Below are 25,459 nucleotides of genomic sequence, written 5' to 3'. Positions count from 1 at the left end.
AGAAACAGCTGTTATATACAGGGAGGTCATATTGTAGCTGGGAAAAATATAATAATGTGATAATCAGGATAAAATGTGAAATCTTTCTCAGCTGCCTTCTTTTGTCTTTTTCACATGAGAGATTATTATTATTAATGACAGCACTTTTTCTTGGTAATTAAAGTGGACTGGACTTGCAGTGTAACTTCAGAACAACAAAATGTTCCCTGACCGAGTAAACATTTCAATTTCACTGTTTTTTCAATTTAAAATTTATCTCAAAGAGCCGAATCAAAGAGTCGATTCATTCCCTGAACGACACATCACTCGGAGTGAATCAGTTCTCCGGAAGTGAAAGTGTTTCTCTTTCAGCTGAGACGCCGTTATGTTGCTGTTGGGAGAAAATAATAATAAAAACTCCAACCCCAGGCGGAACCGGTGAGATTAATGAAGCCCAGCATGGAGTGCTGAGTAAAAGTAAGTGCTGTGTTGGAGAGAAATGTGGTTGTATTTGACTGAGCTCGTGTAAAAACAGCAGTAAAACTGCGGAACTGAAATCATCTTCCCTGTAAAGCTGCTGTTTATCGGCTGTGTTCTATATTCGAGTTTCTCTCTTCAGTTTCTCATATATATATATATATATATGAATAAAGTAAAATTATTTGAGACTCAGTCATCATGAGGATCAGCGATATTTAGAAGTCGTTTAATGGCTGAATGCAGGTGTAATGTCCTGGTATCAGTGTTTTTCTCATAAAGAGTGTCTTTAGGCTGCTTTCTCCTTCTCCCCGTTAGGGGTCGCTACAGTGGATCTGTTCCACATATTTGATTTGGTGTAGGTTTTACACCAGATGCCCTTCCTGACCCAACCGTCCCCAGTCTATCCGGGCTTGGGACCAGCATTAAGTCTGTATAAGTATATTAGGCTGCTTTCTTGCCTTTGCAACAAAGATTCTCTGTGTTCTTGGCCATGCTGATGGGAAACAAAATGAGGAAACGTAACCCAAGGAGCTGCTGACTCTGGGTTATTATTGGTTTGTTCCTGTGTCTTTCAGGGAGACCGTGAGCTGGACGAGTGAATAGAGTAAAGTCTGGCTCAGAAAACAAGACGCCACATCTCAGCATTTTCAGCACAACTGACAAAATATATTTAGTATCACGGTCCATGTGATCCCTCAGTAAAAACAGATCATGGATCGTTCACGGTGTAAAACAGTCATATCACACACCCCTACTTTAGGCTCACAGAAATCATCTCTGTTTAGCGTAACTGATCAGAATTTATTCAAACTAAAACCCATTTAATGCTAGTAAAGAGAAAGTAGGATTAGACTTAAAGTAGCCCTTCTATTAACTACAGGTGATTTTAGTCACCTCCTGGTTCAGCTTTTTTAGTGAAGGCGTCACAGTTGACCTGCTTGGACTTCAAACTGTTTCTCCTCCTTTCCAGCAGAGGTCTCAATCCCCTGATTACTGAACTGCTCACATCACCACCTGTCTAGAGGGATACACACGTCTTCTGCATAACCATTCAAACTACTCTTACTGTCTGTATGTAGTGAAAATTAATTATGTCTGATAATTATAACTACTCTTTTAAGTTCGTTTCTTAAGACACGTATTTTTAAGTATGTTACTGTACCTCGCTTGTTGACAGTTTCGGCGAACACTTCCGCCTTCTTCAAAACAGTCACCAGATGTCGAGTGGTGACGTGCCTTATCAGCTGATGTTACTCTATGGAGGCGTGAACGTCCCGCCCAATTTGACAAGTAGTTCACGCCTCCTGCTGTCAGGTCGCTGGCCCAGGACTGCGCTCCAGGTGTACGCTCCCTCATCCCGGTTCATCGTCCTCTGCGCCCGCTTACGTATCTCCACTGCCTCCAAAATCCAACGCTGGTATCTATTCTCTTCAGCGCGAATGACTCTGGCCTCTTCCCAATTCATAATATGATTTTGTCGTTTGCAGTGGTCTGAAATGGCTGATTTTAAGTTTTCTTGGTTTGCTTTTTCTTTTTCGGATCTTGTGAGTCTTTTTGTTGTTTCTTTTTCACATTCTAATTGGTGTTCTTTCCTGCGAGTGTGGAAGCATCTGCCCGTTTCACCAATATAGACTTTATTGCATGAACGGCAAGGGATTTCATATATGACATTGCATTTATTGTCCAGTTGTATTTTATCTTTGGGGTGAACTAGCAGCTGTCGGAGGTTCTTGTATGATTTGACCGGGGTGTTGATGTGGTATTTCCTCATGGATCGTTGGATGCGTTCTGTAACTCCTTTTATATATGGTAATGTGACAAAGCCCTGGTTTGTTTTTTCTGTGTTTTTTCTTGTTTGTTTGTTTCTTGCCTTTTTTTTGTGTCTGTGATTTTCCTTTTCGAATTGCCCACAGTAGATATTGGCAGTTTTTTAATGCCTGTTGGATGTGTTGTTCCTCCTCCTGTCTGTCTTTCTCCTCCGTGATGTTCTGTGCTCGGTCGTATAGTGTTCTGATTACTGACATTTTGTGTGCGATGGGATGTTCAGATGTCCAGAGAAGATATTGGTCGGTATGTGTAGGTTTTCTGTATGTTGTAATTCTGATGTTCCCTTCTTCTGTGTGGTGTATTTTTAGGTCCAGAAAAGCTATTGTCTTGTCCATTTCCTCTTCGTGTGTGAATTTGATGCTGCCTGTCTTGTCTATGGAGTTTAGATGATCCGTGAATTGTTGTGTGTGACCTGTTTTGGTTATTTCAAGAATGTCATCAACGTATCTTTTCCAGAAGATAGGTTTGCAGTCATCCGGTGCTGTTTCTATGGCTCGGGTTTCCAGATCCTCCATAAAAAAGTTGCATAGAGTGGCAGATAGCGGGTCCCCCATTGCAAATCCCTCTTTTTGTCTGTAGATTGTACCTCTGTATTGGAAATATGTGGACGTGGAAATGAAATGTAATAGTTTTGTTATGTCCTGTGTTGTAAGTTTTGTATGTTTTTTCAGGGTTCTGTCTGCTTTTAACCGGTTTTCTACTATGTTAAGAGTGTTTGTGACCGGTGTTTTTGTAAAGAGGGATATGACGTCATGTGATACAAAGATTTCATCCTTTTTTATCTTGATTTCCTTTAGTTCTTTCGCCAGTTGTTTTGAGTTTTTGCAGTGGTATTCCGTGAGTCCGAGGAGTGGTTTAATTATGTCTGCCAGTGTCTTGGAAAGGTTGTAGGTAACTGATCCTATACTGTCTACTATGGGTCTTAGTGGTGCTCCGGGTTTATGAATTTTCGGTGTGCCGTATATCCGGGGGGTGATGTCTGCTGTGGGGATGAGGTGGTTGTATGTTTGTTTATCAATTTTGTTGTCATCCATTAACAGTTTGAGTAATAGTTTTAGTCTTTTTTTCTTTTCCTCCGTCGGGTCTTTTTTGAGTATTTCATATGTGTTTGGGTCCGTGAGCATTTCATTCATTTGTTTTTCATATTGATTAGTATCCATGATAACCGTGGTCCTCCCTTTATCAGCCGGTAGTATTGTTATTTTCTTGTTCTTTGTGAGTGTTCTGATGGCTTCCATTTCCTGTTTAGTTGTGTTTCTGGGTGGCGGTTTAGCTGAGGTGAGGATGCCTGCTATTTCGTTCCTTAATGCGGCTTTCTGTCCTTGGTCCTGTAACATGTTGCATGCTAGTTCCGTAGCCAGTATGAATTCTTCATTTGGGATTTTATTTGGTGTGATGGCATAGTTTAGTCCCCGTGAGAGTATAGTGTGTTCTGCTGTTGTTAGTGTGTGTTTAGACAGGTTGCATATCCATTTTTCATTTATTTGTTTGTCCTTGCATTTATTTTGTTTCTTTTTGATAAGCCTATTTAGTTTTTTAATATGGCGTGTTTTTGTTTTTGAGAATTCTTGTTCTTGTATTGCATTTAGATGTTCTTCCATACTTTTTTCCATGTCAATGCTGAGTTTGAACCGGAGTTTGAAATCTTGTGTTCTTTGTGTTATTTCTGTATTTAAATTGTTGATTTTGTTAGTCGTGCATCTAATTCTTTCTCTTACCAGAGTCATTCGCGCTCTTTCTATGGTCCTTTCCGCATTTTTTGTTGGTATTGGATTTTTTATGTAGAGGCTTGCTGGAATGACGCCTTCATCCCGGCAGCGGAGATTGAAGTGGAGATGGTTTCTTTGTCACGCCAGTTTTTTCTTTAGTTTTTCCAGGCAGCGTACCTCTTTGGCACAATCTTCTGCATAACTTATTTTTAATATGTAGTGAAAATTAATTATGTCTGATAATTATAACTATTCTTTTAAGTTCGTTTCTTAAGACACGTATTTTTAAGTATGTTACCTCGCTTGTTGACAGTTTCGGTGAACACTTCCGCCTTCTTCAAAACAGTCACCAGATATCGAGTGGTGACGTGCTTTATCAGCTGATGTTACTCTATGGAGGCGTGAACGTCCCGCCCAATTTGACAGGTAGTCCACGCCTCCAGTCAAACCATACAAGAACCTCCGACAGCTGCTAGTTCACCCCAAAGATAAAATACAACTGGACAATAAATGCAATATCATATATGAAATCCCTTGCCGTTCATGCAATAAAGTCTATATTGGTGAAACGGGCAGATGCTTCCACACTCGCAGGAAAGAACACCAATTAGAATGTGAAAAAGAAACAACAAAAAGACTCACAAGATCCGAAAAAGAAAAAGCAAATCAAGAAAACTTAAAATCAGCCATTTCAGACCACTGCAAACGACAAAATCATATAATGAATTGGGAAGAGGCCAGAGTCATTCGCGCTGAAGAGAATAGATATCAGCGTTGGATTTTGGAGGCAGTGGAGATACGTAAGCGGGCGCAGAGGACTATGAACCGGGATGAGGGAGCGTACGCGCTGTCACACACCTGGAGCGCAGTCCTGGGCCAGCGACCTGACAGCAGGAGGCGTGGACTACCTGTCAAATTGGGTGGGACGTTCACGCCTCCATAGAGTAACATCAGCTGATAAGGCACGTCACCACTCGACATCTGGTGACTGTTTTGAAGAAGGCGGAAGTGTTCGCCGAAACTGTCAACAAGCGAGGTAACAAACTTAAAAATACGTGTCTTAAGAAACGAACTTAAAATAATACTCTTACTGTCAATCCTCCTGCTTATTAAGTTTGGAGTCTTTCACATGTGCAGTTCAGTAGATGTGAGATTTTTTCTCTAATTTTAACAAAATGTTTGGTTTTGGTTTTTTCCTGATTTTTAGGAGTGTAATTCATTCAGTCCAAGAGATCAGTGTCTTCAGGAATCATCAGTGAGTCCATGAGCTCATATTCAAAAATGGAGAGCCGTGATCTGGACACAGATAATGTGACCCCATCCTCAGAAAAGCGGTAAGCTCATCTCATTATCTCTAGCCGCTTTATCCTGTTCTACAGGGTCGCAGGCAAGCTGGAGCCTATCCCAGCTGACTACGGGCGAAAGGCGGGGTACACCCTGGACAAGTCGCCAGGTCATCACAGGGCTGACGCATAGATACAGACAACCATTCACACTCACATTCACACCTACGGTCAATTTAGAGTCACCAGTTAACCTAACCTGCATGTCTTTGAACTGTGGGGGAAACCGGAGCACCCGGAGGAAACCCACACGGACAACATGCAAACTCCGCACAGAAAGGCCCTCGCCGGCCACGGGGCTCAAACCCGGATCTTCTTGCTGTGAGGCGACAGCGCTAACCACTACACCACCGTGCCGCCCTAGCGGTAAGCTGTCATGTTCTAATATTTTAGTCATTAACTGTTCATATGTGAAATATGGAGTGAGGATATCTGAAAAGATAAACAACAAAATTTACACTGAGAATGAAAAGTTAAGTCGCCACTTTTAAAAATGTCAGATTCTGTTCATTGTTAGTAAAATTATGTTTTTATAAAATTAAAAATGCAGTCGTATGAGACAATACACTAAAGCCACAGTATGAATCATATCCCAATACAGGCTTCACAGGACCAGACTGATGAGACGGTGTTGACACACAACATTACATTTTAAAGTGTAAAACATTTTATTTTGATTTGTAAAGGCAGCAAATCAAACCACTGCAATATCAGTACAGTCGGGGTGTTAAAGTCAGATCCTGTGTCAAATCCAGGCGTTTATTTTAACCTGCATTTCAGACCGTGGTCAATCCAGCCGTGATAGAAACTGGAGTGCGCGTATGCATATACAGCGGTTTACTGTAACTACCTTCAGATGGCTCCACTACAGATCTGCTGTGAATTCTGGATAGTGTGAAAATGTTAAGCAGTCGTGTTCTACAGGCTGTTTCAGTTTTATTGTTTCCAAGTTCATGCGGGCCGAATGAAATGAGGCTGTGGGCCTGGAGTTTGACCCCATGTGCCAAAACACTTCCTTCTGATTACCTTCACTTTCTGGACTGTTCAGTCAGTGTGCTTTGAGGCAGTTAGGTTTCCACTCTCTAACTCTGTGCTCTGTGGGCTATGACCTCTGGTGCTGCCACCTAGTGTGTAATAAGAGGTAGCGCTCATAAAGAATCTCATCTCATCTCATTATCTCTAGCCGCTTTATCCTTCTACAGGGTCGCAGGCAAGCTGGAGCCTATCCCAGCTGACTATGGGCGAAAGGCGGGGTACACCCTGGACAAGTCGCCAGGTCATCACAGGGCTGACACATAGACACAGACAACCATTCACACTCACATTCACACCTACGGTCAATTTAGAGTCACCAGTTAACCTAACCTGCATGTCTTTGGACTGTGGGGGAAACCGGAGCACCCGGAGGAAACCCACGCGGACACGGGGAGAACATGCAAACTCCGCACAGAAAGGCCCTCGCCGGCCCCGGGGCTCGAACCCAGGACCTTCTTGCTGTGAGGCGACAGCGCTAACCACTACACCACCGTGCCGCCCCTCATAAAGAATATTAAACAGAAATATCACAATACATGATATGAGCAGCAAATTAATCTTTTCCAGTGTTTTGTATTGTGATATTCGAGACAATGAAATTCTGTCTCATGTCTCCTCTATAATGTTGTACAGTGAACTCCAGATGAAGAGATCAGACTCGCCAGAACCCAGGTGTGTCTCCATGAAGAGTGATCGGTCTATGATTCTTCCTTTGTACTTTAACAGCAGAAACCCCTCATCTGTCCACAGGTAACATCCCATAATTCTCATAGTTAAAGTCACTGTAGAGAGAAAGACCGTGTTACACATTCCTTTATCCAGTCCAGATCATCATCAGCATTTTGATATTTATCAGTTTGTGATACTTTAATTAGGTCCTAATGCTGCTACAATACTTTCACTAAACATTTTAGAGTAATTAATATCAATAATGGCACAGTTCAGTGCTTCACAGTGTCACATACAGGATAAGGCAGAAAGTGCATCTAGATCGGACACTAAGTCAGAGTAATTGCAAACAAGATCATTAAAATAACCAGTAATAATTAATAATAACCAGTGTAAATGGTGTATATAAAGGACTGTCTGTAATGTTATACAGTAAACTCCAGATGAAGAGATCAGACTCACCAGAACCCAGCTGTGTCTCCATGAAGAGTGATCGGTCTATGATTCTTCCTTTGTACTTTAACAGTGGAAACCCCTCATCTGTCCACAGGTAACATCCCATAATTCTCATAGTTAAAGTCACTGTAGAGAGAAAGACTGTGTTACACATTCCTTTATCCAGTCCAGCTCATCATCAGCATTTTGATATTTATCAGTTTGTGATACTTTAATTAGGTCCTAATGCTGCTACAATACTTTCACTAAACATTTTAGAGTAATTAATATCAATAACGGCACAGTTCAGTGTTTCACAGTGTCACATACAGGATAAGGCAGAAAGTGCATCTGGATGTGACACTAAGTCAGAGTAATTGCAAACAAGATAATTAAAATAACCAGTAATAATTAATAATAACCAGTGTAAATGGTGAATATAAAGGACTGTCTATAATGTTGTACAGTAAACTCCAGATGAAGAGATCAGACTCACCAGAACCCAGCTGTGTCTCCATGAAGAGTGATCGGCATATGATTCTTCCTTGGTCCTTTAACAGCGGAAACCCCTCATCTGTACACAGGTAACATCCCATAATTCTCAAAGTTAAAGTCACAGTTAAAGGCTGTGCTACACTGTCATTAGCAGCTATATTTGATGGAATATATATTAGATTGTCTCTCATTCTACTGTACAGTTTTTTTATGATATAGTTTCTTAGTCTTTAGTAATTCAGCAAAACTTTCAGGAAATGCTTTTGAGGAGTTTAAACATTTATGAAGGTCAAAATGTTTACAGGTAATGTTTTAAGTGCTCAAGCAAGAAATGCTCATATAAGCAAAAATAACATGGAATTATTACGATGACTAATAATAATAATAATAATAATAAATTGTGGTTAAAATCCCGGCCCCATTGAGATCACTGTTACTTGGCCGTGTCTCCATGAAAAGTGATGTGTCTGAGTCTCATCTCATCTCATTATCTCTAGCCGCTTTATCCTGTTCTACAGGGTCGCAGGCAAGCTGGAGCCTATCCCAGCTGACTACGGGCGAAAGGCGGGGTACACCCTGGACAAGTCGCCAGGTCATCACAGGGCTGACGCATAGATACAGACAACCATTCACACTCACATCTACGGTCAATTTAGAGTCACCAGTTAACCTAACCTGCATGTCTTTGAACTTTGGTGGAAACCGGAGCACCCGGAGGAAACCCACGCAGACATGGGGAGAACATGCAAACTCCGCACAGAAAGGCCCTCGCCAGCCATGGGGCTTGAACCCGGACCTTCTTGCTGTGAGGCGACAGCGCTAACCACTACACCACCGTGCCACCATGTGTCTGAGTGTTTCTGTAAAATATAATAGAAAATGGAGACCCTTTATATGAACACAATGACTATTGACCATAAATCACATCACTGACATAACAGTATTTATTAATCATGATGAAAATCAGCATTTTCCTCAACCTGAACTCCCACCTCCCAAAAACATGTCAGTAGGTCGACTGATCACTAAATTGCCCCTAAAATGATGGACTGGTGGATCATCCAGGGTGGAGTATATTTCTGGATCGAGTTACAGATTTTATACCTGAGAACATTTCTGGCCGACTTTCTGAAAAATACACATCTGCTTTTGTATCCATTTAAAACACATTATCTGTTCATTCTGCATGATGGAGTGATATTCTGTTCCATCCTTAATGACCATATAGGAAGGAAAAACGAGAAACTCAAATTTAAACTGGGACAGATCTTTTTTTTCTCAAGTTCCACAATGTTTTTCTCATGTTGTATTATTGTAGTAAAATTAGGACTAAAGTTGAGATTGTAGGATTAAAGTGAAGAAAGTTATTGTCTTTAACAGCAACAAATTTTGTTCCCAGTGTTTTACATAATGCAGGAGACAGAATAGAAAAGATCTTCATCAGAGATACAGGGTAAGATCAAACCCAACACCATGACTGTGATACTGACGCTCTGGTATTATAAACCTCTCTGCTGTTATTTCATAGAGACTGATTAGATTATAGAAAACATACAGGAGAATAAAACAAATGCACAGTGAGAACATCATAAAGAACTATCTGTGGAAACCAGTCAGAAACACTGTGATCTTAAACTCTAATAATTGGAGCCCATGTCTCACCATGTCTTCCTACTTCACCCTGTCACACAGACACGCCCCAGAATCTGCTGCTGGAAATGAAGTCCAGAAAAAGTTCAAATTAAATCTGATGAAGAAGTTTCAGTGTTTAAATGGAGTGATAATAAAGCAGGAAAACCGAGTGCTCCTGAATGAGATCTACACAGAGCTCTACATCACAGAGGGAGACAGTGGAGACGTCAATAAAGAACATGAGGTGATACGGATTGAGGCAGCGTCCAGGAGAAAAACAGAGGAAACACCAATCAAATGCAACGACATCTTTAAGCCCTTATCTGAAGAAGACGAACCCATCAGAACTGTAGTGACAAAGGGAGTGGCTGGTATTGGAAAAACAGTCTCTGTGCAGAAGTTCATTGTGGACTGGGCTGAAGGGAAAGCAAATCAGGACGTCCCCCTCATATTTCCACTTCCTTTCAGAGAGCTGAATCTGATGAAGGACCAAAAACTGAGTCTGATGGAGCTCCTTCATGTCTGTTTCAAGGAACGCAAAGAAACAGAAATGTCCAGGTTGGAAAAGGTTCTGTTCATTTTTGATGGATTGGACGAGTGTCGTTTCCTTCTGGATTTCCAGAACACAGTGAGAGTGTGTGATGTAACTGAATCAGCATCAGTGCATGTGCTGCTGATAAACCTGATCAAAGGGAATCTGCTTCCCTCTGCTCTCATCTGGATCACCTCCCGACCAGCAGCAGCTGATCAAATCCCCTCTGAGTATGTCCATCGAGTCACAGAGGTACAAGGGTTCAATGACCCACAGAAGGAGGAGTACTTCAGGAAGAGGGTCAGTGATCAGAGACTGGCCGAGAACATCATCACACACCTGAAGTCATTAAGAAGCCTCTACATCATGTGTCACATCCCAGTCTTCTGCTGGATTTCAGCCGCTGTTCTAGAGAGAATGTTGGGTGAAGCAGAGAGTGGAGAGATCCCCAAGACTCTGACTCAAATGTACACACACTTCCTTATCATTCAGACAAACATCATCAGAGGAAAGTACTCAAAGAAGCAGGAGAGTGATGAAGAAATGCTTCTCAAACTGGGAAAACTGGCTTTTGAGCAGCTGGAGAAAGGCAACCTGATCTTCTATGAGGAAGACCTGAGAGAGTGTGGCATTGATGTGACAGAAGCAGCAGTGTACTCAGGTGTGTGTACACAGATCTTCAGAGAAGAGGTTGGGCTTCACCAGAGTAAAGTGTACTGCTTTGTTCATCTGAGTGTTCAGGAGCATCTCGCAGCTCTGTATGTGCATCTGACCTTCATGAAGGAAAAGAGAAATGTTCTTGATCAGGATGAGTTCAGTTATTTGTATTTTCGGTCCTTTCAGACAGTTTCAGATTTACACAGGAGTGCTGTAGATCAGACCTTAAAAAGTCAGACTGGACATCTGGATCTGTTCCTCCGCTTTCTTCTGGGTCTCTCACTGGAGTCCAATCAGAAACTCTTACATGCCTTAGTAACACAGACAGGAAGTAGCTCCTGGACAGGAAAGAGGAAAACAGTTCAGTACATTAAAGAGAAGATCAGTGAAAATCTTCCTCCAGAAAAATCCATCAATCTGTTCCACTGTCTGAATGAACTGGGTGACGATTCTCTAGTGGAGGAAATCCAACGCTACCTGAAATCTGGAAAACAAAGTGAACTCTCTCCTTCACAGTGGTCTGCTCTGGTGTTTGTGTTACTGACTTCAGCACAGGAGCTGGAGGAGTTTGACCTGAGTAAACATGCCAGTACAGAGAAGATACCAGATTGGGTTCTTGTGAAGGTGATGCCTGTGATTGCAGCATCCAGAAAAGCAATGTAAGTAAAGCTGAATATTACTGTTCTACTGTTCCACTGTTAGAAAGAGAGAAACTGAAAGCACTTGGACAAATCTGCACTTTGGGACAAAATCCACAACTCCATTACTCGAGTGAAAGTAAAGATCCTCCTGATCAAATGTTACTCCAGTACAAGTGAAAGTTGTTCCGTCTAAATTTTACTTGTTACAGTGCTGGAGGATTTGATTTTAAAAACACTTCAGCCTTCAAAAATACTTTTTTCATGATTGTTTTTGTTTCCTTTTTAATATCAAGGTGTTGTTGGATTGTTGCCACGATGCATTTACAGAATCTAATGACTCGGAAACAACCTACTGAATGCAGTGACTTGCTTGTAGAACCTGCAGAATAAAAAGTGTGTAGAATATGATACAAAGCCTGTAGAAATGCTGATAGAAACACAATTGAATCGACAAAAGGACAGGGTTTTCGTTGCTGTTGTTTGGTTGTTTTTTTTGAACACCCCAGCCTGTCAAATACACACAGAGTGCACACGTATACAGAGAGAGAGATTGATTTGTGGGTAATTCTAAGGATCTGTGATGCCTGCTGGAAGAGAAGATCAGGGAGGATTGGGAATCGAGCAGCAGTCGTTTGTTTTCACCCGATTCCAAAACCTGTAGCGTCATAGCAACCATCGAAAGACACGGACAAAAAGCCCAGAAACTCCTCCTTACCCGGGCAACAATGATACAGGAGTTATTTTGTAGTGTCCTGATCCCCAGATCTTTAACCCAGACACATATAAAAAGTTGTTCTCCTCCATGCTCTTCCAGGTTTTAATCTGTGTGTCCATGTAGAACGATGTCTGCAGCACCAGGTAGTTTGAGACATCGGGGAACTCAACAGATGGATAATTTTCCACCTCATAATGAATGAATAACTTTATTTTAAACACAATAAGTTGATTAGCAGAGCTGGTGGGGTCGTGCATGTACAGATACAAATAATTACAAATACAAAAGACTAAAATAGACACAATCTTTTGATTATCTTCACATTAAGTTAATTAACAGTATGCATAACTATTGTCTTTGTATTTAGTTATGGCTACAATATGATCACAATTTATTCTACTAATGTCAAATTTAGGTGGTAAATTTTTCTTTCATAGGAAAAATCCTTCGGAGTGGTTTCTATATCCACTTCTTTTGAGTGGACTTCTTGGTTTTAATAACCTGCTTGTTTGCTGAACACAAACATGGCAATAAGTTCTTGTGCCAATGGATCAGACTCCACTTTTAACCCCTTCTGACTGAGAATGACTTGTATCCATACAGCTTTAAATACAATACCTACAATCTAAAAATTTGTTTTTATTGCATTTATTTAAATTCCCATCTGTAACAGGGAGTGATGTTGCATCCCATGAATACAGTTTACAGGAGATTATTAGATTCTAATAGAATAGATGAGCCAAAATAATTGGGGATCTTTTTTAATGGGCCCCGACCTGGTACAAGTATGAATAGGTGGGCCTTAAAGCAGAAACGGTTGAGAACCCCTGCTCTACAGGGCCTGGATCTTGATGCGTTTAATGCTGAGAGGGCAGGCCACCTATGGTGGACGGAGGGACGGCATGAACGGCACCCGCAATTTGCAGAGGCTGCACAGGAAGCTGATGTAGATGAGGACAGGTTGTTTAATTTCCTCCTAAATGCAATGGCAGTACAGAGTCCTGTTTTATCACGTTTTTAATTTTAGAATTCATCTTTGCAATATTGCTAGTCATTGTGAGGCAAAACAAAGTGTTTTGTGTCCTAAACTCTCAAAAAGAAGACGTATTATGTACTCGTACCGTATGTAAGTCTTACATATATGATATTGATTTATGTTTCGTGTTTTCAGGAGTTGTCGTCTTCCATTGCAGAAGTAAATGTTGTATTTTAAAAAAAGGTGGGGTTTTTTTTAAATGTGCTTTTGTTTAAACAACTCAGTTATACCCCTAGAAAACATATCAGTGTTGCCTTGAACTGTGGACTTGAAAACTTGTCGAAATACTGCAAAATGTGAGGGCAAAAGGAAATTCAAGGGAGGCAAAAAAAATGTTTAAGCCATTTGCTCTGCAGAGAAAAAGGTGACCAAAGTTAATGTTGAGGCTTGTTATGACCTGATAAAAGGTTTTATTCAAATGGTGAAAACAGACTTTCACAGAGAACTCATTGGAAACACCATTCTTATTTACTTTTATTACATCATAACATCAATTTATTACATGATGATGATTATTCTTTAGTTTTAATATCCTAATATTGTTTATAAATTTTAATTTTTTTCCATTGACCTTCACAGCTTTTGTTCTTTTCCCTGCTGTAGCTCTGTGATTAATTGATTTCAGGTCAGACAGGGAGAGACAACACACAGAGTGTAAGGGGAAGAACATGTCCAGTCTGTAAATCACTGGCACCAGGAACAAATAAGGAGCACCTGGCATCTCACACACACACACACACAGTTAGCTAACGAGCACATCATGAGTATCTCCATAAAACCCCTTCAGCACTGGGCTGTGATCATTTCAGTCGCTCACTAATTAGAGAACAAATCAAATGTCTGATCTGTTCAGATAAATATGACTCTCCCTCGAACTCTGCCTGCTTCATCTAAACCTGACTTTTGAAACTCTTTTCCTTTCTCCTCTTATACGGTAAATATTTTAGATCAGACTCTTATGTCCCGATTTGGTGATCAGATTTGATGTTGCGTGTTTATCCCATGTGTCATTGATGACGTGTGCAGCAGAAAACTCAAATCCGAACAGCTCGAACTGTGAATTACTGTTACAGCATTTCAGTGTATTGTCGAATCGGAGTTTGTACTTTTGTCATTTATGAAAATGAAATAGTGCAGTGAAAGATTTGAGGGCCTGTTTGATCATTTGTGTGAGTTTATTATGTATTATTTTATTTTCTTCAGAATCACTTGTGATACTATTGAACGGAGAAGCGCTGAAGCTCTGGTCTCAGTGCTCAACTCAGAAACCTCCAGTCTGAGAGAACTGCATCTGACTGTGAAGACACTGGATCTGACTGGGAATAAACTAGAAGACTCAGGAGTGAAGCGTCTCTGTGCTGTACTGGAGAATCCTCACTGTAAAGTGGAGAAACTGAGGTAAGATCATCTCTCTGAGAGTCACAATAACTCACTACAGCAGCAGTTAATATTGTATACAGTGTTGTTTATCAATTAAAATTTTCTGTAAAATTAAAACATGCAGAACACATGAGTCATGAAGTGATCATTTCTCCTCAGAATCACTTTTACTTTCAAGAAATAATTAAAATGTCTTTATAATTAAATATGTGATCATTAAAAATCCAATCAAGCAGGAATAAATTCCACAAAACCTGACTCTTCACTTAAACCTTTAAATTATTGACTTTTTGCTGAATCATTTGCACCTCGAGTAAACTTAATGTCAGTAACAGTGGTAATGTTTGAGTCATTATTAATAATAGCTTGTGATTGGTGAAGAGAATAGAGACAGTCCAACATGAGAGACATCATCTTCACAACCACTATTACACCAAGATGAAAATCTGTTGATGAAGTGTGTGTCATTGTGTCTCTGCAGGTTGTGGGGTTGTGGTGTCTCAGATGAAGGCTGTGCTGCTCTGAGTTCAGCTCTGAGATCAAACCCCTCACACCTGAGAGAACTGGATCTGAATAATAATAATCTGGGAGACTCAGGAGTGAAGCGTCTCTGTGCTGTACTGGAGAATCCTCACTGTAAACTGGAGACATTGAGGTAAGATCATCTCTCTGAGAGTCACAATAACTCACTAAAGCAGCAGTTAAGAGTTGTATACAGTGTTATTTATCAATTAAAAATTTCTGTTAAAGTAAAACATGCGGGCGGCACGGAGGTGTAGTGGTTAGCGCTGTCACCTCACAGCAAGAAGGTTCTGAATTCGAGCCCAGCAGTTGGCGAGGGCCTTTCTGTGTGGAGTTTGCATGTTCTCCCCGTGTCCGCGTGGGTTTCCTCCGGGTGCTCCGGTTTCCCCCACAGTCCAAAGGCATGCAGGTTTGGTTAAGTGGTGGCTCTAAATTGACCGTAGGTATGAATGTGAGTGTGAATGGTTGTCTGTCTCTGTGTGTCAGCCCTGCGATGACATGGTTATTTGTCCAGGGTGAAACCCGCCTCTCACCCATAGTCAGCTGGGATAACATCCAGCTTGCGTGTGACCCTGTCCAAGATAAGTGGCTACAGAAAATAGATGGATGTAAAACGTGTATGTACTCATATCCCATGTGTCAGTGATGACGTGTGCAGCAGAAACTCAAATCTGAACAGCTCTGACTGTGAATTACTGTTACAGCATTTCAGTGTATTGTTGACTCGGAGTTTGTACTTTGGTCATTTATGAAAATGAAATGGTGCAGTGAAAGATTTGAGGACCTGTTTGATCATTTGTGTGAGTTTATTTTGTATTATTTTATTTTCTTCAGAATCACTTATGATACAATTAAATGGAGAAGTGCTGAAGCTCTGATCTCAGTGCTCAACTCAGAAACCTCCAGTCTGAGAGAACTGCATCTGACTGTGAAGACACTGGATCTGACTGGGAATAAACTAGAAGACTCAGGAGTGAAGCGTCTCTGTGCTGTACTGGAGAATCCTCACTGTAAACTGGAGACACTGAGGTAAGATCATCTCTCTGAGAGTCACAATAACTCACTAAAGCAGCAGTTAATAGTTATATACAGTGTTGTTTATCAATTAAAATTTTCTGTAAAAATAAAACAAGCAGAACAAATATATTTGTCATGAAGTGATCATTTCTCCTCAGAATCACTTTTACTTGAAAGAAATAATTAAAATGACTTGAAAATTAAATATATGAGCATTAAAAATCCAGTCAAGCAGAGATAAATTCTGCAAAACCTGACTCTTCACTTAAACCTTTAAATTATTAACTTTTCGCTGAATCGTTTGCACCTCGAGTAAACTTAATGTCAGTAACAGTGGTAATGTTTGAGTCATTATTAATAATAGCTTGTGATTGGTGAAGAGAATAGAGACGGTCCAACATGAGAGACATCATCTTCACAACCACTATTACACCAAGATGAAAATCTGTTGATGAAGTGTGTGTCATTGTGTCTCTGCAGGTTGTGTGGTTGTGGTGTCTCAGATGAAGGCTGTGCTGCTCTGAGTTCAGCTCTGAGATCAAACCCCTCACACCTGAGAGAACTGGATCTGTCTTATAATAATCTGGGAGACTCAGGAGTGAAGCGTCTCTGTGCTGTACTGGAGAATCCTCACTGTAAACTGGAGACACTGGGGTAAGATCATCTCTCTGAGAGTCACAATAACTCACTAAAGCAGCAGTTAATAGTTGTATAGTGTTATTTATCAATTAAAATTTTGTGTATAAATAAAACATGCAGAACAAGTATATTAGTCATGAAGTGATCATTTCTCCTCAGAATCACTTTTACTTTAAAGAAAGAATTAAAATGTATTTACAATTAAATATGTGATCATTAAAAATCCAGTCAAGCAGAGATAAATTCTACAAAACCTAACGTTTCACTTCAACCTTTAAAGTATTGACTTTTTTCTGAATCGTTTGCACCTCGAGTAAACTTAATGTCAGTAACAGTGGTAATGTTTGAGTCATTATTAATAAAAGCTTGTGATTGGTGAAGAGAATAGAGACAGTCCAACATGAGAGACATCATCTTCACAACCACTATTACACCAAGATGAAAATCTGTTGATGAAGTGTGTGTCATTGTGTCTCTGCAGGTTGTGTGGTTGTGGTGTCTCAGATGAAGGCTGTGCTGCTCTGAGTTCAGCTCTGAGATCAAACCCCTCACACCTGAGAGAACTGAATCTGAATAATAATAATCTGGGAGACTCAGGAGTGAAGCGTCTCTGTGCTGTACTGGAGAATCCTCACTGTAAACTGGAGACACTGGTGTAAGATCATCTCTCTGAGAGTCACAATAACTCACTAAAGCAGCAGTTAATAGTTGTATACAGTGTTATTTATCAATTAAAATTTTCTGTAAAAGTAAAACATGCGGGTGGCACGGAGGTGTAGTGGTTAGCACTGTTGCCTCACAGCAAAAAGGTTCTGGGTTTGAGCCCAGTGGCTGATGAGGGCCTTTCTGTGTGGAGTTTGCATGTTCTCCCCGTGTCTGTGTGGGTTTCCAACGGGTGCTCCGGTTTCCCCCACAGTCCAAAGACATGCAGCTTCGGCTAACTAGTGGCTCTAATTTGACCATAGATGTGAGTGTGAGTGTAAATGGTTGTTTGTCTCTGTGTGTCAGCCCTGCGATGACATGGTTATTTGTCCAGGGTGAAACCCGCCTCTCACCCATAGTCAGCTGTGATAGCATCCAGCTTGCATGTGACCCTGTCCAGGATAAGTGGCTACAGATAATAGATGGATGTAAAACGTGTATGTACTCGTATCCCATGTGTCAGTGATGATGTGTGCAGCAGAAAACTCAAATCTGAACAGCTCTGACTGTGAATTACTGTTACAGCATTTCAGTGTATTGTCGACTCGGAGTTTGTACTTTGGTCATTTATGAAAATGAAATGGTGCAGTGAAAGATTTGAGGACCTGTTTGATCATTTGTGTGAGTTTATTATGTATTATTTTATTTCCTTCAGGATCAGTTGTGATAAAATTAAATGGAGCAGCGCTGAAGCTCTGGTCTCAGTGCTCAACTCAGAAACCTCCAGTCTGAGAGAACTGCATCTGACTGTGAAGACACTGGATCTGACTGGGAATAAACTAGAAGACTCAGGAGTGAAGCGTCTCTGTGCTGTACTGGAGAATCCTCACTGTAAAGTGGAGACACTGAAGTAAGATCATCTCTCTGAGAGTCACAATAACTCACTAAAGCAGCAGTTAATAGTTGTATACAGTGTTGTTTATCAATTAAAATTTTCTGTAAAAATAAAACGTGCAGAACAAATATATTTGTCATGAAGTGATCATTTCTCCTCAGAATCACTTTTACTTGAAAGAAATAATTAAAATCACTTTAAAATTAAATATGTGATCATTAAAAATCCAGTCAAGCAGAGATAAATTCTGCAAAACCTGACTCTTCACTTAAACCTTTAAATTATTGACTTTTTGCTGAATCATTTGCACCTCGAGTAAACTTAATGTCAGTAACAGTGGTAATGTTTGAGTCATTATTAATAATAGCTTGTGATTGGTGAAGAGAAGAGAGACAGTCCAACATGAGAGACATCATCTTCACAACCACTATTACACCAAGATGAAAATCTGTTGATGAAGTGTGTGTCATTGTGTCTCTGCAGGTTGTGGGGTTGTGGTGTCTCAGATGAAGGCTGTGCTGCTCTGAGTTCAGCTCTGAGATCAAACCCCTCACACCTGAGAGACCTGGATCTGACTAATAATAATCTGGGAGACTCAGGAGTGAAGCGTCTCTGTGCTGTACTGGAGAATCCTCACTGTAAACTGGAGACACTGAGGTAAGATCATCTCTCTGAGAGTCACAATAACTCACTAAAGCAGCAGTTAATAGTTGTATACAGTGTTATTTATCAATTAACATTTTCTGTAAAAGTAAAACATGCGGGTGGCACGGTGGTGTAGTAGTTACCACTGTTGCCTCACAGCAAAAAGATTCTGGGTTTGAGCCCAGTGGCTGGCGAGGGCCTTTCTGTGTGGAGTTTGCATGTTCTCCCCGTGTCTGTGTGGGTTTCCTCCGGGTGCTCCGGTTTCACCCACAGTCCAAAGACATGCAGGTTCAGCTAACTAGTGGCTCTAAATTGACCATAGATGTGAGCGTGAGTGTAAATGGTTGTTTGTCTCTGTGTGTCAGCCCTGCGATGATCTGGCGTCTTATCCAGGGTGAACCCCGTCTCTCACCCATAGTCAGCTGGGATAGGCTTCAGCTTGCGTATGGCCCTGTACAGGATAAGCGGCTACAGATGACTGTTGCCGCTTATTCTGTACAGGGTCACACACAGGGTCACTGACTCTTCACTTAAAACTTTAAATCATTTACTTTTTGCTGAATCATTTGTACCTCGAGTAAACTTAATGTCAGTAACAGTGGTAATGTTTGATGGATGGATGTAAAACATGCAGAACAAATATATTAGTCATGAAGTGATCATTTCTCCTCAGAATCACTTTTACTTTAAAGAAATAATTAAAATGTCTCATCTCATCTCATCTCATTATCTCTAGCTGCTTTATCCTTCTACAGGGTCGCAGGCAAGCTGGAGCCTATCCCAGCTGACTATGGGCGAAAGGCGGGGTACACCCTGGACAAGTCGCCAGGTCTAATTAAAATGTCTTTACAATTAAATATGTGATCATTAAAAATCCAGTCAAGCAGAGATAAATTCTCTAAAACCTGACTCTTCACTTAAACCTTTAAATTATTGACTTTTTGCTGAATCATTTGCACCTCGAGTAAACTTAATGTCAGTAACAGTGGTAATGTTTGAGTCATTATTAATAATAGCTTGTGATTGGTGAAGAGAATAGAGACAGTTCAACATGAGCGACATCATCTTCACAACCACTATTACACCAAGATGAAAATCTGTTGATGAAGTGTGTGTCATTGTGTCTCTGCAGGTTGTGTGGTTGTGGTGTCTCAGATGAAGGCTGTGCAGCTCTGAGTTCAGCTCTGAGATCAAACCCCTCACACCTGAGAGAACTGGATCTGTCCTTTAATAATCTGGGAGACTCAGGAGTGAAGCGTCTCTGTGCTGTACTGGAGAATCCTCACTGTAAACTGGAGACACTGGGGTAAGATCAATAATACAACAATGAATTGACAGAAAATGTACTTTTAATACTTCAGTATTTTTAAAAGCAAATACTTCAGTACTTTAACTGAAGTAAAAATTTGACTGGACAACTTTCACTTGTATCAGAGTCACATTTGACCAGTGCGATCTGTACTTTGACTTCAATCATGAAGTTGGGTATTTTGTCCACCTCTGCTGACAGGTGACTGGTGTTGAAATTACAGCACTGTTTATATGTGGTCCCTCTTTTTTGAGGGATAAAAAGTAATTAGACATACGAACATCATCATAAATTACACTGACATTTTTATTCCTCCGAAACTGAGAGGTGAAACTGGTATGCTTTCAGCTTTTCTGTCCATTTTTTTTTCTGAAATTCTTGTTTGCACGCTGTCTCAAGAACGAGTGGCTGAATGTTTGTAGGATTTATATGGAATAATTATTGTTTACTTCTCTGATTCTACAATAATATAAATCTATAGTGTTCTATAAATGCACTCTGTAGACTCTGGAGAAACAAGTTTATTGCCCCTGTGTAGTGCACTATAAGTCTAGTAGAGAACCATATGAGATTCAGTCTCTCTCTCTCTCTCTCTCTCTCTGATTAAAGTTCATGGTCTCTCTGCTGTTCTCTGTTCAGCTTCAGCTGCTGATGGTTTAATATCACACACAACAGAGGAGAGAAACTCAATATAACACTCAGTATTATCATTATTAATTACACTGTTAATGAGAATAAACAGGTGATATTAAATCCTCATGACATTCTGAAAAATAAAATTAATTTTACACTCCTCATCTTTAAAGTAAGAATTACACCAAGATGAAAATCTGTTGATGAAGTGTGTGTCATTGTGTCTCTGCAGGTTGTGGGGTTGTGGTGTCTCAGATGAAGGCTGTGCTGCTCTGAGTTCAGCTCTGAGATCAAACCCCTCACACCTGAGACAACTGGATCTGTCTAATAATAATCTGGGAGACTCAGGAGTGAAGCGTCTCTGTGCTGTACTGGAGAATCCTCACTGTAAACTGGAGACACTGGGGTAAGATCATCTCTCTGAGAGTCACATGACCTGCTCCTCAGTAAGACACATTCTCTAATAGTGAGACTGAAGCAGAGGTTTTAGGTTCATCATCAGTGTCCTGAGGAGGAAGATTGTTTCTGTTCACTGCACACTGATGATTTGTCACAGAGTCTTTGGGTCAGATGGACGTATGTGAGAAGCTGCAGCACAAAACGGGACTTGATCCGACTGCAATGTGTCTGAAATCACTGTGAAATTTACTACAACACTGTAACTAATCACACAAACTGCACCTGAGACTCAAACTAACTGCCCTCAGACAAAGAGTCAAGTCAAGTCAACTTTATTGTCAAATATGATATACATGCTCGACATACAGTACAGATGAAATTTCAGTCCTCTCTGACCCACGGTGCAAACAGGCAATGCAATAAATAAAAATAGAATAATTGAAAAAAACAAACAATATAAACAGTATAAACACTCTAGATAGGAACTAGACATAGACTAAACATTCAGACAAACAATATAAACAGTATAAATAAACAGTATAAACATTAGAAACTGTGTGAGCTGCAGGGTTTAAAAGCAGTAGTGACATGGTGGAAATGATCCCAGGAATATAGAGTTTAAAAACTAAAATGAGATGGTAATGCCATAGAACTGATGCAGAAAAAATAAATAGATTAAAAAATGACTTTTAAATAAAAATTGAAAAAGAGGAGAAAAGAACTTCCAATAAACTGAAAGCCACAGCAACAATCCTTGTGTTGATTTAGAATTTTTATAATAATATTAATAATAAATGTTAAAATAGTAAATAATGTTCCAGTCCATCTCTGTCAGTGGTGATTGCTTTAAGACGACACTGGAAGCCCGGCTTCCTCTCACATTTCATTAAAATGCAGCAATGAAACGTTTCCCAAAGTCTCTATTTTATTCATCAGTCTTGGTGTCGTTCAATATTTGAGTGAATCAGATTGATGGAGTATCTCACTGCAATATCGCGCTGTTTGTTCATTAAACTCACACTGTTTATTTCACCAAAGTGTCCATCTCATCATTTTGAGCCCCGCCCAGACGCACCGCTTCACTGGGAGGGAATGGGGTGTGGGCAAGTGTGTTTTCACAGAGAAAAACAATCTCACTGTGGATTGGACGATGTGTTTTTCATTTTTTCCGCCTGGACACACGGCTTCTCCTTGTTATGATTGGTCGATCTCTCAAAGTGGTGGAACCTTATAACCCACTGCCAATCAATAAATCAGGAAAGAACATGATTCACATCTCAAACCTAAATATATTGGAGCCTGCAGTGGTGGAATAATTTGGCAATATTTCAGATAAATTGTAAATCTAAAGTTGTGTTTGATTATTGACATTAATTTCTGAAATTTATTTCTGATTGTAACTCGTGAGCTGTAACTTCCTTCTTCTGCTCACAGCTTAGCAACTTCCTTGATATGAAATGGTGAAAGAAATGACAAGTCCATGGGGAAACACACACACACACACACACACACCTTGAATTTAAAGACACACAGAGCAAATCTTGATCTTCATAAACTGAGGCAGTGAAGTGTGTGTCATTGCGTCTCTGCAGGTTGTGTAAGTGTGGTGTCTCAGATGAAGGCTGTGCTGCTCTGAGTTCAGCTCTGAGATCAAACCCCTCACACCTGAGAGAACTGAATCTGTCTGGGAATAAAATAGGAGACACAGGAAAGAAGCTGCTCTCTGCTCTTAAGGATGATAAACATTACAAACTCCAGAAACTCGGGTAAGTAATAACCTTTTTAGGCAATTGTTGAAAAAAAGAATAATAATTTAAGCTCATCATCATTTTTCTTTAATTTCAGTAAATGTCACATGACCAGGCCATGAAATGAAACTAGTTTTAGAAATTTTCACTGTGTTCTATTTAATCCGACTTTTTCCTCCCAGTTGTCTTTAATGCTGTTTGTTGTTCAGTAAAATTGATTTAAAATTCATCTGAAAGCAGAAGATGGAGTCAGTCAGAGTCTCCAAATTGTCCCGTCTGAGTGCATGAGAGTGATTGTAAATGAACACCTCGTCTCCTTGTGACACCCTGCTGTCTCTGACTTCATCCTGCTGCTTTTGTCTGAATAAGATGATCTCGGCTTTTCCCTGTTTCTGATCAGCAGCACACTTTCTTCTCAACTCTCCTCAAAACTCAGTAAAATGATCATCTTTAATGCCACACTGCCACAAATGTGATTTAAGGAGCCACTTGACTCACTCTGACACTCCTTCCTGCTCTCCACCTCCACACCGTGTCTTCTGTCGTTCCTGTAAAATTTACCTCGGCTTCTTCTTAAAGTCTGCACTTAAATCTACATGTAGAACAAGAGATCAAACCCACCACAGTGTTAGTTACTGTTTAAAAAGCTCCAAAGCCTGTGATTGGATAAGAGCAGTGATGTGATGGGAAACGTCTGCTCACTTTCCTGTTAGATCTTGTGGAAGTTCTCGTTTGTTGGAGCTCAATGTTAGAACACAGATATTATAGAAGACTGAATAAATGTTGAATTAAATTATAAACAGGAGATAATAATGTTTCTCTTGGAGCAGAGATGATTACATGCTGTTGGTCATGAAGTACCACAGTCCAGTGTGTGGGGATTAATCCAGATGTTTTTCTTTTATTTTCAGTGTGTGATGAACATCTGTGTGTGTGATGAAGACTCTGGTGTTCCTGTATTTCCATGTTGAGGAACACACAACACATTCATAAACCCATCAGTCATTTAGTTCTAACAAATGAAAGAGACTCGGAGACGTGGTCAGTGTGTGTTCATGGTGCACAGTGAATCAGACTGCACACAATTCTACACAGAATGTGGAACAACTTGTGATCTGCATGAAATTGCCTGGACCTCAGTCCCTTAAAAACCCTGAAAGAGCAGATGAAAAAGCACAGGGACTCGAGCTGAACCCAGTCAGTGGAAGAGGGAGCTGAAATGGACAGGAACAGTTTCAGGACATTGGTGGGATTCTCACCTGACAGGATCGGCATTTGGGGAGTTAATCTGAGGAAGCCCCGAGGAGACTCACCACAAGGCACATTTATCACTTTGTCCTTGGCACCAACAACATGAATTAATGTTCCTAATACTCTGCTCTGTGACTATAGTTTTGATCTTTTTGTTACAGGATCAGATTAAATGTTTTTTATTTTTATTGTATTTGAATTATTTTCTGTAGATTTTGAAGAAATAAAAATACAATGTGATTATTTTCTGTTGTATAAAATTAGGTTATGTATTTTAAATCTTTTTTTAACAAAAACAGTCGGCAGTTATTGAAAATAAATTTATGGCTAACTCATGGGTGTTTCATACTCAGACTGGAAAAATGAATTTCTTTCAAAGTTAAATCATGAAAGTGGCATTTTCACCATCTGTGTAATTTCTGATTTATTATAAGTGTAAATACTTTGTCACTTGTAGCCTTCTGTAGTGGTTTATGTTCATCACTAGTACTCTGAAATACTCAGGTTTTTAATTATTAAATCTTTTTTAATTTTTTATCCCCCGCTGACTGAAAGGCCCGAAGGGGGATTGTGTCGTGGCCATCTGTCCCTCCCTCCCTCCCTCCCTCCCGGGAAGGGTGCTCACCTTCTGAAATCAACTTCTCTCACAATTTGTGGAGAAATTTCACGAAACTTGATGAGAGGCTTTGTTATATGTCGGTAGTACACATATTATTTTGTTCAATTCGGTTGCATTTTACCAGAGTTGTGGCCCTTGATTAACAAGCTTGTACTTTCACAAATTCATGAAGGTGCACTTGCCTTCTGCCATCAACTCCTCTCACAATTTTTGGACAAATTTCTTAAAGCTTGGCATAAGGGCTTGTTATATGACAGTTATGCGCATATTGAAATTTCATTTAATTTGGGCACATTTTACCGGAGTTATGCCCTTGATTGTTAATAAATGTGTACTTTGGCAATTTCATTAAGGTGTGCTTGCTTTCTGAAATCAACTTCCCTCACAATTTTTATCCCCCGCTGGCCAAAAGGCCCTAAGGGGGATTATGTTGTGGCGATGTCCGTCCATCCTAGGAAGGGTACTCACCTTCTGAAATCAACTCCTCACAATTTTTGGAGGAATTTCACAAAACTTGACAGGATTCTTTATTTATCGGTAATACGCATATTGCAATTTCATTCAATTCAGTAACA

The 25,459-nt window shown here is 40.2% G+C and overlaps 1 protein-coding gene across 1 annotated transcript; it reads left to right on the top strand.

The window, feature by feature from the left end:
- Window positions 1-320: 320 nt before the first annotated feature.
- LOC132870283 (NACHT, LRR and PYD domains-containing protein 12-like) lies at window positions 321-25,227 on the top strand. The gene is made up of 20 exons (XM_060903918.1): window positions 321-456; window positions 1,430-1,530; window positions 5,203-5,329; window positions 7,007-7,123; window positions 7,476-7,592; window positions 7,945-8,061; window positions 9,372-9,425; window positions 9,665-11,452; window positions 14,389-14,583; window positions 15,047-15,220; window positions 15,922-16,116; window positions 16,585-16,754; window positions 17,058-17,067; window positions 17,228-17,398; window positions 18,101-18,295; window positions 18,764-18,937; window positions 20,058-20,231; window positions 21,100-21,273; window positions 22,859-23,032; window positions 23,926-25,227. The coding sequence occupies exons 3-20, from the start codon at window positions 5,259-5,261 to the stop codon at window positions 23,930-23,932; spliced, it is 4,077 nt and encodes a 1,358-aa protein (XP_060759901.1). The 5' UTR covers window positions 321-456; window positions 1,430-1,530; window positions 5,203-5,258; the 3' UTR covers window positions 23,933-25,227.
- Window positions 25,228-25,459: the final 232 nt, after the last annotated feature.

The sequence above is a fragment of the Neoarius graeffei genome, chromosome 22, assembly GCF_027579695.1.
Source record: "Neoarius graeffei isolate fNeoGra1 chromosome 22, fNeoGra1.pri, whole genome shotgun sequence".
Classification (NCBI taxonomy): Eukaryota; Metazoa; Chordata; class Actinopteri; order Siluriformes; family Ariidae; genus Neoarius; species Neoarius graeffei.
The sequence above is the reverse complement of the archived record's forward strand: the minus strand, read 5'-3'. Positions and strand labels throughout refer to the sequence as shown.